We start from the raw sequence: 12,376 nt of genomic DNA on the forward strand, positions 1-12,376 counted from the left end.
AGCCTTTAACTCAAAAATATCAATAAAACCATCTACGTGAATGTACAACTGAAAAAAAGCCGAGTATGATCTTTGCTGACACCTGTGCAGAGGTAAGTAGCTAGACTAATCGTGGACTAAATGCTTCAGTAACAAAGGACTTGAGCACTGGGATCGAGCTGTACTATACGATCCCTTCCATATGTGTGGCTTCACGTATGTTTTGACATTCCGAGGGTCCACCAAAGCGAGAAACCACGTCGGTAAACACGAAGAGACGGGAAATCAGAAAGCACGGGTAGGGGAAGAGGGAGAGCCCTTGGAGCTGCGCCCACTTGTTTACTCGGGGTGACACCGTATTCTTACCTGTTCAGTCCTTTCTGCACCCTAGGGCGACGACTCGTGTCTCGCGCGCCACGAGTGAGCGCACGTGCCCACACTTGAGCTCCCTTTTCCTTCACATGTCCCTATTCATACGGTTCATCCCCCTAAACATGCACTGACTCCGGCCTACACAACACAATGACTTGGCACGTTTCATCCACCTGGCTGGCCTCACACGCTCCCATTTTTCCTAGCTCTATGGTAACATTATACTCTAATAAATCTTAATCCCAATAGCCACTCTAGACAGTGATTTTCATCTGTATGGATTATATCCAAATTAAATTTGATGGTTAATTAAAACAATACATAGTAAAATTAATAACATTCGTGAATATAATTGTGCATGATCGAAACATGCCTATTCTTTCAAATTAATTCCAGTATTAATTAAAACTTGAACGAGAATAAAACATAATTTACGTTCAAGGTATCCTAAAAGTAATATTTTGCCGCTGGATATAGATCGAGAATGTCAATGTGAGCAGATTTAGGGGTAGGTAGGGTGATGTCCCTCGTAGTTGAGCTCCTCGTAACTTGCTCTCGAGCACTGACGGTGCCTTCTATGCAAATTGACCTTATTTACCTAATGTAGGGCGTCGAAAATTGGACACCAAACAAATAACAATCTTGATGTGATTTCTCAGTGGCGCCTACGCATTGTGAGGTATGCTGTGATTCACGATCCACCTTACTTATGCAGACAAAACTACCAGAGGTGCTCGTACTCCTCATGGATCATGCATCTCTAATATGTGTATGCACAGGAAGGGGTCCAAATTAGAATAATTACACCGACAACATCCAGATTCACCGACTGTAACGTTGCTCTGGTAAGAGCGCTGCTTCAATACAGGGCTGTGCAGGATAGGCTCTGATCCGCCTCAAAATTATGTGCTCTGAATAAATTGCATGTGGCCTTGTTGGGTCTTTGCAAGTATTACCTTTTATACTGAAGCTCATATATTATGTTCTCTTGCTCTATACAGAATATTGGATGGTTATTAAAAGTTTTATTGGAACTCGAACAACAACAACAAAATTTATGATGAAAATAAATTTTAAGCAATCGTATAAATATATACTCCTACACAACAACACAGTTTCAGCTGTTTGGCGCTTTACAGTTTTCCACGCAAGTGTTAAGAAAAATACCTACATTTTGAAGTGATATCGGGATCTACGATAAAGCAGGAAAGTAACTTTTTCCTCAGCATCATTAAATACATGTAAATTATTGATGAACAATAGTACTTACGGTGCTGTAACGCTAATAAAAAAACGATAAATTTGGAGATAATTTTGGCCATACATCCATAATACACTGGAATTGTCTTTGATAATTTTTAAAATTTTTAGAGCCGGCATTCCGTGGTGTGGGGCACAATCAAATCTAATATAACAAAATAATAATGTGCTTTTATTCTAATCTACTTTTATTGGTGGAGAAAGTATTGTATCTTGAGTGTAATTTCAAAACAGAAAAATCGCAACCAAATTTTTATTTGCAATACGTCAAAAACATGTAAACAAATTTTTATCAAGAAATTTCGATAATATTTTGTCAAAGTTTTCTCATACAATTACTTGAAATAAGAAAATTTTTTATTTCACTCATCCTTCCTCTGTCACTCTCACGATTTAGATGAATCCAACACGATGCGTCGTTTATCACACACATGACCCTTTTTTTGGTTCAGTCGAGTAAAAATATAATGTAATTTTTGTTCGTTTATTGTTTAGATTCGTGGAGGTCCCTTATATAAACTGAGAATCGTTAGGATGTTTTTTTCTTGCCGATTAGCTTACATTTGTAACTACAATATTAGTGGTTCAATATAATTTTAGTTGTACGTTATACTTTCATAAAACGACCTCAGCCTCAAAACGATTTTTTTAATTAACTTAATATTTCGCAGGCCCCTTGTGCCTGATGCTTGTCCAAGTGACATACACAATAATTACTATTCTTATAACTAAAATTTAAAATAGCAAATCAGAGGTAATGAGTTCATAAAACATAGGGAAACTATACCATGACTGAAGTACACTGATGCATATATAATTATAATATACCATCCAGGGCAAGCATTAGGCCCCAAGGTTTGAAGCCTATTTTCCCTACTGAGGGAGCAAGTACAGAAAACATCTAAAATTTGAAAAACCTTGAAGAGAAAAAAGCTACTTTTTTTCGTAAACAAAAGCCCAAAAATATTACATTTTTTTAAACAACATTTTCATCGTAAAATAAAATTTGCTTGTTGCTTTTCATCTCAAAAACAAAAAGTGCAATGTCTTTTTTACTTTGCTTGCAGTCACATCAGGAAGAGGATTTGTCCGATCCTGACCGTCAAGATGAGGAAAGTGGGGAAGAACTACCACAGCAGCCTCTGCAAAGGACTAATCACTCGTTGACAGATAGTTCATCAGTTCAGACGCCTCTTTCACATCTCAATAGTTTGATGAGCGTCACCAATCCAACAATTTTTGCGAAGCTTAACAAGCTTGAGGTAAGCAAAGCACGAGAACGAAGGACCATTATGATGTTTAAGGTTTGCGCGATGTATGACAAGCAGATGCGGTGCTATTACAAATATAAAATTCCATATATTTACACAAGTTAAGAAAATGCAAGGAAACACAAATGGTCGATGGCCCGAAGAATTTTTCAATCTTATATCTTCCAGTAGAGAAAACATTGGTTATTCTTTCCCCAGTAATACGGGGAAAATAGTTTTGTCCAAATCAAAAGTCGGCTTCATTTTTTTATTTAACAATTAACAATTTAGGAAAGAATGCCAATTTTTTTTTTTAGTTTTTTGCTTATATCTCCACTTCTATTGCTCTTAGAAAAATTTTTCAACCATCACCAATCTATTTGTGACCAAATTGCCTATAAGTATACAAACAGATATTTGTTGTGCAACTTGATATCTATATTTTCTTACGGTTATGTTTATATTGACATGATAATTTTTTTTTACGTTGATCGAAATTTTTTCGGAATAATAAGTTTTTTTCCGCCTTTTCTTGCCAGTAACGTGTTTTTAACAATAAATAATTGACTTACCAAAAAATCTTTTTTATAGGAAATTTGATGACAGAGAGATTAGCGGTTAAAAAGTTTCTCTAAGAACAATGGAAGTGGAGATAAAAGCAAAAAACTAATTAAAAAATTGGCATTTTTAAATAAATTGTTAAATAAATGAAGCCAACTCTTTATTTGGACAAAACTGTTTTTCCCATATTCCTAGGGCAATTCTATAGGGGAATGACCAATTTTTTCTCTACTGGAAAACATAAGGGTTTTTTTTGTCTCCGGGCAATGGAGTAAAAAAAATACTTTTTGAGGCAGTGACAAATTTTTGAAATTGAGTGATTTTGAGCAAAATTAGTACATATCGTCCATTCTCCTTACGTACATAAATATATAAATAATCGTAGTGTATCAAGACTATGAAACAGATTATTAAACTTTAATTGCCAAGTATTTTTATGTATTTTCTTAAAAAAATTTTATTTTATTTTTATTCATCTCGGGTAAACATTTTATCAAGCAACTTTTGAATTTAACATTCATAGAACTCAATGCTGATAAATATATCGTGAGTCTCAAAATTACCAACTTTATCTTTATTTACGTAGAAAAAAATAATCCACAGTCCTTACTCTAAAAAAAGTATTTAAAAAAATGCTATTTTAAAAACTAAAGAAGTTAAACAGATTTAAAATAGAACTTTACGCCTTACTGTACAGCAAAACGTGTAAAACTATTAAAATTTATTGTTTAAGATGTGATAAAATTGGACGTAATAGTTATTTACATAAGGTAATTGACATATACGAAGTTGAGTCTAATCACACAAGTGCTGCAGGAATCGGTCCGCACCAGGTTCTAAAAACGTGGGAAAATTTGGAAAAGTACAGGATTAAATTAAATGCAGACTCCCTCATAGTTCCAAGTTCAGATTTATGAGCACAAAACATCACTTTAAATAACATTTCATTTCAAAGTTTATCGTCATTCTCTTAGCAAACAGCTTTGTAAAAGCCAAAAAAAAATGTATTAATTCCTAAAATAGAAGTTATTTTAAAAGTTCTTTAAGATCAGTATCCTCAAAAGTATAAATTTTTTTACAATTCATTAGCTATAAAAATATGGATATTAAGTAGTTCGTTGATTCCATTGCGCTGCCCAAATTGAGGCATCGGATTCTACAACTTCACTTAGCATTCGGGTGGTAAGGAATGGACTTTGAGATTATTAAAAGTCAACTAATCAATCAAAATATTTTAAAGATTCCGCAGCCAAAAGTCCATAGCTTTTTTTTAAACTTAAGTTATTGTATTTTTATAAAAGCCGCATTCAAATCGTTGTAAAATATCATGTATTTACAAATTAATCGTTGGTGATGTTGATGAGAGTCAAGCAGTGAAATTGAAAATTTTGTTGACATAAAAGTATGTCATGTAAAGTGACTAAAATTAACTGTTATAAGCTTTTGATCAAGAATATTGTTATTTTAGATGTTATGTCTTGGTAATACCGATCCCACTGAAAGTTTGCGAGAATATCTTAACATCCAATTGACGAGAAACATCTTTGAAAAATTTCCTCGTACACTTTTTTCGAACGTTATAACCTTTAACATAACTCTCTTTATTATTCAGTTTTGTTGTATTCATATTTTTCATTTTATTGCTTGGTTCACCAGCATGACTAATACTTTGTTGATTTACTCTCAAAATTTCACACCAATTACTGTGAATTTAAATCATCTTCTCAAAAACTGATTAATTATAAAAAAAAATTCCCAAATGAATAATAGTTTTTTTTTAAATCTCTAAATAGGTTTATTTATTTGTTGATTTTTCAAATTTTCATTTTTTATTGACAGCCCATTATTTCCCATGCGAGTGCTTTGCAAGTTGGTGAATCCGAGGCTTCAATAAAAAAATAAAACATGAAAAATGAACATTATTTGACAAAGTAGTTATCAGTATTTCTTAACAACATGATTTCAGTTAAATTTTGTTCTTGCGACGTAATTAATAATGTTAGTTTACATTTTCGCATAATGTCGATTTTGTATTAAAAGGGAATTCATAAAAATTTTGAAGATATCACCAAATGTTATGTCAATTTTGACTCCTGTATTCAAATAAACAATAAACAAGTTTGATAAATCAGTATATATCTGTGGCTGCCCGGAATAAGGTTGTAAGTTCACTTTTTGAGAAAATTCCCAAGTACCCCTCTTTCATGTAACTAAAGTCGCAAAAGCTAATTCGACACACATCGTGAGATATTGAAAAGTGCTAAAGGGCGTAAGTCCATTCCTGAAAAAATTGTTCTCAGAAAAAGAGCATAAGTCTACCATGATTTGGATTTCTGTCAGTTTAAGGTAGGTCCCTTGTCTACTGCTCTAGTCAAGTAGGAGAACTGAACTCTTGTATATGTATGTGCATGTACGTACATCAGTATTGGTATTCTGCTACCGTCTGTCATTTATAACCCTGAAGCTGATTTTCACGTCTTTCTTGGCAAATATCTATTAAATAGATCGATTACCATTATATTCCAAAACAGTATCAAAAAAGAACGGAATTTTTCTACAAGTACATTATAAAATGTCTGCTCAGATTTTTGATTTTGAGTCGGAAAATGCTTGTACAACTAATTTTCTAATGCTTTTCCATTTGAGCTCGTGTTAAACGGTTCAACTTTGAGCTAAAATTTCTCGTGATTATGTCCGATTTGAAGTATAAACAGAGTCACCAATAGATTTAGTAGATTTCAATCTAGAAAAATAAACATATTTTGTGTTTCTCAGGTTTTCGCAAGGGAGCTGCCTTAAGGGGACTGTCGAGGTATATTTGACTTATTTTTAACAAATTTTCGACACATTTAATCACCTACAGTCGATTTCAGTGGTAAATTTAGTGAACAAACGAAAGAAAAAGCAAGAAAAATAAAAAAAGTAGGAGGGGATATGGGGAGAAGAAGAAAAGAAGGGAAAGGAAGCAACTCGAGCGTTGATTGGCCTTTTACGACAATGTACGAAATATTTTTGACAAAAAGCATTTGCCTACGTTTGATTCTGATGGTAAATTAAGCATCTTTGCAGATTATTATCCTAAAACATTCCTTGCACTTTACTTTGACTGTAAGCCTAGTACAGAATTTCAACATTTCCAACTCGCTTGCCATGATCTTACAGTTGTGATCCAACATTAAAATGCGATTTCCTCGAAAAGTGGACTTATGCCCTTTTTCCGAGTAACCATACATATTTATTACCTCAGCTTCTGTAGATCTTACAATAATGTATGAACATTTATTACATATAATGATCTGATGAAGCCCCTGAGTTATTGATAAGAAAGAATCGTCCAGACGCGTATTTAGGTAACTGACACCTCTGATATGGAAAAGTAACATCCGACTGGATGATTATGCGAGATAGCCAACCAAAAACACACTCCATGTGTACCTGTTTTCAGCACGGCGAGATGGACCTGCTGAGCAACAAAAACAGCTTGGAAGCCCTGCAGGCGGCGATGAGCAGCGGTAGCTTCAACATACCCTTCTCGTTTACGCACGGTCCTGGCAGCTTCCTGGCACCGGTGCCACACCACCAGCACCACTTTCACCACCAGCAACAGCAACAACAGCAGCAGCAGATGCCCAGCACCGGACTGCTGGGCCAGTCCATCCCCTCGAACGGTGGTGGCGGCAACAACACCGGCAACCCAGCGACAGCGTCAAGCCCGCATTCGAGCGAGTCCTCGCAGTGCAGCAGCAGCAACCGTAACGGGGTCATCGAATCTTCACTCCGAAATTCCGTTTGCGCGGCTGAGCTTGGCAGCGCGAGCAGTGGCCAGCAGCATCAGCAGCAACAGCAGAGCTTTAGTTTCGAGGAGCAGTTCAAACAGGTGCGTCAGGCAAGTACACTTTTCAGCATCCGCGCTTCCCTTGCACGAACGCGCACTGCCTGTTATGTGTTGTACTTGTACTTGCATACTTATCTATTCTGCACCTCATCCTTTTTTTTTCATATATTTTCTCCAATAGGCGTTTACCTTTATAGATATACTTTTTAAAGCACGGCCAATGCATCGGAGTGCCTTATAATTGTGTCACAGCAAAAAGTGTAACCACTTGTAAATCGTGTGTTTTTAGTATATAGCAAAAAAATATACTATTTCACCTATTGCAGAAATAAATTCCAATTCTACAACAAAATGTTACGTACAAAAGTTGTAGAGCTCATCATAATGAGACTTTTTGTGCAGTAAGTTTTTTTGTAAAGTGCCTTCTTAACGATTGAATCGACAAAAATCGTTTCAAAATAGCCAAAAAATTGTTTTACACTATCTAATTTTTGTACTTAATATTTTTTGACAAACTGTTTCATACGAATATTGTAAATCTTCTAAAAATACACTTTTTTTGTTAACCAATTTCACCATTAGTATTGTTTTAAAGACTACATCGAAAAATGTTTTAAAATTGCTGAAAAAGCGTTCGTTATTGTAAACTCAAAGTTAGCGAATTGATACTAATACGCAGTTGAAAAAGGTAACATAATAATATTAAAATTGCATTTTGTTATTTAAATAACACTTTTGGCTCTGGCACCTTGTAGATTGGTCGTGCCTTACATGCAAGACATAGTGTTTTGCATAAATTTAGCCACTTGTTTTTGTTTAATCTCTTTTACTGTAATATCATAAGTTTGTCTACTAATGAGATTAAAATAAGAACTCGGTATTCAAGCTACGAGGCCGCTCCTGTGCCACTTTTTATATATTAAAATGATGATTGAAAAGGAAAAAAAAACACCTAAAATGCAGCAGTACCGAGGGCGTAAAAAAAACAGGTTTGTTTGTTCATACTTATTATTTTGCTGTGAAAAGTAATCTTTTTTCACGTTTTACAAAAAAAAAATGCATCGCACTCTTCCGATGTTTTTCAGTTGGGGGAGGCTTAAGCTCCCCCAAATTTTTCTGGATGGCCACTAAGGGATTCTGCATGATTTTTCATGAAAACCACGTTTAATTCAACTTTATTTCAAATATCTATATACTGTAGAGAAGCGACCGTAACTAAGTTGGTTAGAAGCTTATCTGAGGTATGGCTGCTCTGTACGGGGGGGGGGGGAGGGACGATGGTTTAGGTCCCGGTCAGATCTCACTTTTTAAGGGCAGTATCTGGCTAGGATTTTCTCTCGAGTCCCACGGTTTTCTCCGCGACTAAGGGCACCCCAACGACAGACCAGGTTGGAAGCATGGGGTACAAAAGGCTTCGGTATGGTAGTTGGAACGGGATTATATTAAATACTACAGATGCGTTATTAGGATCAACACCCTTCACACCAAGATATCATCAAGTAAATGACCTGCACATTAATCTGAAGAGTATAGGTAATTAAAAAAAACCTACAGTTTTCCTAATGCAAAAGCAATGTTTACCAATGACACGGTAGACAATATTTCGGATCTCTTACTTCCCGGGGGAGACGTTGAGTAATATCATGTCACGAAAGGGTACACTCTATACTGTACTTACTTACCGAGTAGAGTCGAGAATTTTTCGACTATTTTTCCTCACGAATTAAATGTGAACATCATCAACATCATAGACCCCTGTAACATGCTATACGTGGACAAATAACCACAGCAGGACGTGGTGCGTATTGTGCGCGTATTTAAAAAAACTTGCGCAAAAGTAGAAAAGTACGCGTTAACACGTACACCTATACCTATTCAAGGAAATAATACCGGGCACACGCGTAAGTTGTTGTATGTAGCGAGCCCATTGAGAATTCGAATCACGCAATGCGTCCACGTCTCTCCGACAGATTAGCTTCGCTCTGTAAATGAAAAGAAGATATCTTCCATACGTGTACATACATATATATATATATATATATATATATATATATATATATATATATATATATATGTATATAGTATATTTATATACATGCGCACAAGGAGAGGTATTCTCGCGCGTTATATTGATTTACATGTGTAATAAACATTGAATGCGAAACTCATTAGCTATTCCGAAAATGGTGTGCCCGTGTGTGTACAACTCTTCCTCGTCCTCGTCGTCGTGCCTATTTTATTTCCAAGCCTCGAAAATTGCGCCGGCAAATTACGACGCGCGTACGTGATGAACTTGAATAATTTACACGAGCGACGCGAGGCAGAGGCGCGCAGGTACACGCTGGCATTATCACCGTGTATTCAGGAGCGACAAAAAAAATTATTGTATGGTGGCTTTTTTCTTCCTCTCTCCTTTCAGCCGTAATACTCGTACAGACCGACGTACCAAGTGCACACGTTGTACACGTACCCCGACAAGTAGCCCATCGTCGTGGCATTATCGGTCCAAAACACACCCGATCTCGAGAGAGAGAGAGAGAGAGAGAGGGGCCAAAAAGGTTGAGACAAGACTTGAGGGGTGGAAAGGGGTGCAGAAAGAAGAAAGGGGCACAAACAAAAAAAAGAAGGGGGTAGGGGTGGGCACTAATGGTGGATAAAAATGAAAATCTCCCGGTGATGGAGGAGCCAAGGCATTAGCAACTCTCCTCGGGGCGCGCGAGAGCCGCATCCATCATTCCGGCGGGGGCGTACTTACCGAGTCTTTAATCTTACTCTGCCCGTGTACACACACACACACATCAGCCATCGCGCGCGCTCTCCTCCATCTCCTTCGAACGGGGATAATACCAACACACTCGTCTTGCTTCGACTCCCTTGCGCTCCTCTTGCCCCTCCAAACTGCCGAGAGTTTTCAGCTCTGCGCTAATTCCGGAATGTCGATGGTTTTTTGCTGAACAAACGCCTCAACGAGTTAGTAAGTACGTACACTATAACTTGGTCGTCGTCGTCGTTGTTAAAGAGCCGGGCGATGTTGGTATACCGTGTATGCGCGCCAACAAAATGGCGTCGTGGCCTTGCGCCGTATCGTACAAGGTACATCGCGAATGTATGTATACCTGCGTTATAAACAGCCCCGCTCTTCCCCGTCTAGACGAGCGAGGCTGCCAAAGTCCGACGGTTTTACGGCCGACTGATTATTACTTGTAAATAGGTTATTGGCATCTTCTCCGTCCTCTTCTTCTCCCTTGTCTTTTATATCTCTCCTTTTTTCCTCGGGCTCGCTACTTACTGCTATTATACCTCGTTCTCCCCCCCCCTTCCCCACTCCTTCTTTTGCCCCGGTGATTTTCGATCTCGCTTTTATAGTTTGGCAAACTTAATTCTCGAGCGGTTTACGATTCAGCGTAATCACTACGTGTAGAGCGTGTTTTTGGGACCCACGATGGAAATGGACGCGTTCCATCGAATCTGACGCGTGGCCTGACTGCGCCATGACTTGTACTTACTGAATTTTTTTTTGTTTCGAAACGAAAAAAAAAAAAACCAAATAATGAAAAGGAAATCAGGCCCGAGTTGTTTGAAGACGTTGATAATACTTACGAGAGTTATAGAAGAGCGTGCGTGTACATAGCGATTCTCAGCAGGTCTCGCGGTGGGATTGTTCATCGATTTTTCCCGTGTTTCCTTCCCACAGCCCTACAAATATGGTTGGCAACGCCTTCGAACGAGAATGCGTCGTAAAAAAATAGGCAATTAATATTCGATCGGACAAGAAATTGATTTTTTCATGGATTCGATCGTGTACACCACAAACGTATGGGTATTGCATCAAAGAGGAGCAAAGGGAGGATCGTTCGCGCGAAATAAGCTACCTCGGGCATAAAATGACGGAAAGAATGAAATTGAACGAGCACACGTACGTTATATGTATGTATACCTACATTATCTCGCCGAGGCGAATTACGTGCTCGCATGTCATAATATATATACCTATACATGCGCGTGTTGGTACCGCGTTTTACGGCAAGGCAGAGGGTGGGAGGGACGCACACATGCTTTTTTATGTGCATCGCTAGCTGCCCTAAACTAGGATGCTCCTCCCTCGTACTTCTCACCCTCCAACCAAGGATCGGCCAATGTACATACGCATGGGTGTGTGTGTGTGTGTGTGTGTGTGTGTGTGGATAAGCTAGCGGTACGTATTTACGTACATTACACATTTACATTGTACATACACACACATACATACATTCATACACGCTCTCAAGCATAAGATTGGCGCTCCCGTGGTTAATACTGCCAACTATATATTTTGCAGCCATTGTGAAATAACTCGTAAACCTGCAAATTGCAGGCTATTCCACTCCCGATACGTATAGCTCGCTCTCTCTCTCTCTCTCTCTCTCTTTTACTCACTATCCCACAGCCATACAGTCGGACATAAAAATGTATGGGTGGGTATGGGTACACCCTATATATACCAAAGTGTATACATGATATTGTGTGTAAGGTGTAACCGGGCCATTTGCACGAACCTGAACTGTACGTGTGTATAAGTGTGGCTCGCTCCTATACATGTTCTGTGGGTGTACGTAGATACTTACTTATACTCTACTATCGCTACCGTGTAAAATGTACATTACATTACTACTACTACGTACCTAATAATAAAACTACTCTTCGTTGGGTCGTATAAATGAAGCAGACTTCGTCTCAACGTACATCTTTTTTTCTGTTTCATTGGTGAATGTGTGGATACTTACTCCGATGTGATGTATTCGTTCGTTCCATTTGAGCCGAAAAAGAGCTACAGCTGCATTTTTCTCCTTTATTGCCTCCTCGCTCCCAAACCCCTCAATACTCACGTTTCTTGCCAACAATCAATCGGAATTTACCTTTTCAGGCGACTTTACTCGCTGGTATCTTTCACAGAGCGCGTATACATATAGGCAGCCGTTGAGCTCGATGCATCCAACTCCCAAGCAAAGCACCTCGTTCTTAATTTGCACGTAGCAAATAAGTATTCAGTTTTTGATCAAACAGCTGAGAAAAAATTGTAAAAAATTTCAAGAAGACCACAAGTACTACTCTTTCTTGAAAGATGTAGCGATAAGGCACA

The 12,376-nt window shown here is 37.8% G+C and overlaps 1 protein-coding gene across 1 annotated transcript in view; it reads left to right on the plus strand.

Moving 5' to 3' along the window:
• The window catches only part of retn (retained), a 235,773-nt gene that overhangs the window by 103,406 nt on the left and 119,991 nt on the right, over window positions 1–12,376 (plus strand). Inside the window, exons 2-3 of the mRNA XM_089589952.1 lie at window positions 2,679–2,873; window positions 6,868–7,299. Coding sequence (XP_089446078.1) covers window positions 2,679–2,873; window positions 6,868–7,299 — 627 coding nt within the window. The remainder of the gene's footprint in view (window positions 1–2,678; window positions 2,874–6,867; window positions 7,300–12,376) is intronic.

The sequence above is a fragment of the Copidosoma floridanum genome, unplaced genomic scaffold (assembly GCF_036245765.1).
Source record: "Copidosoma floridanum isolate Cflo_tuat_1 unplaced genomic scaffold, Cflo_Japanese_pri ptg000011l, whole genome shotgun sequence".
NCBI lineage: Eukaryota > Metazoa > Arthropoda > Insecta > Hymenoptera > Encyrtidae > Copidosoma > Copidosoma floridanum.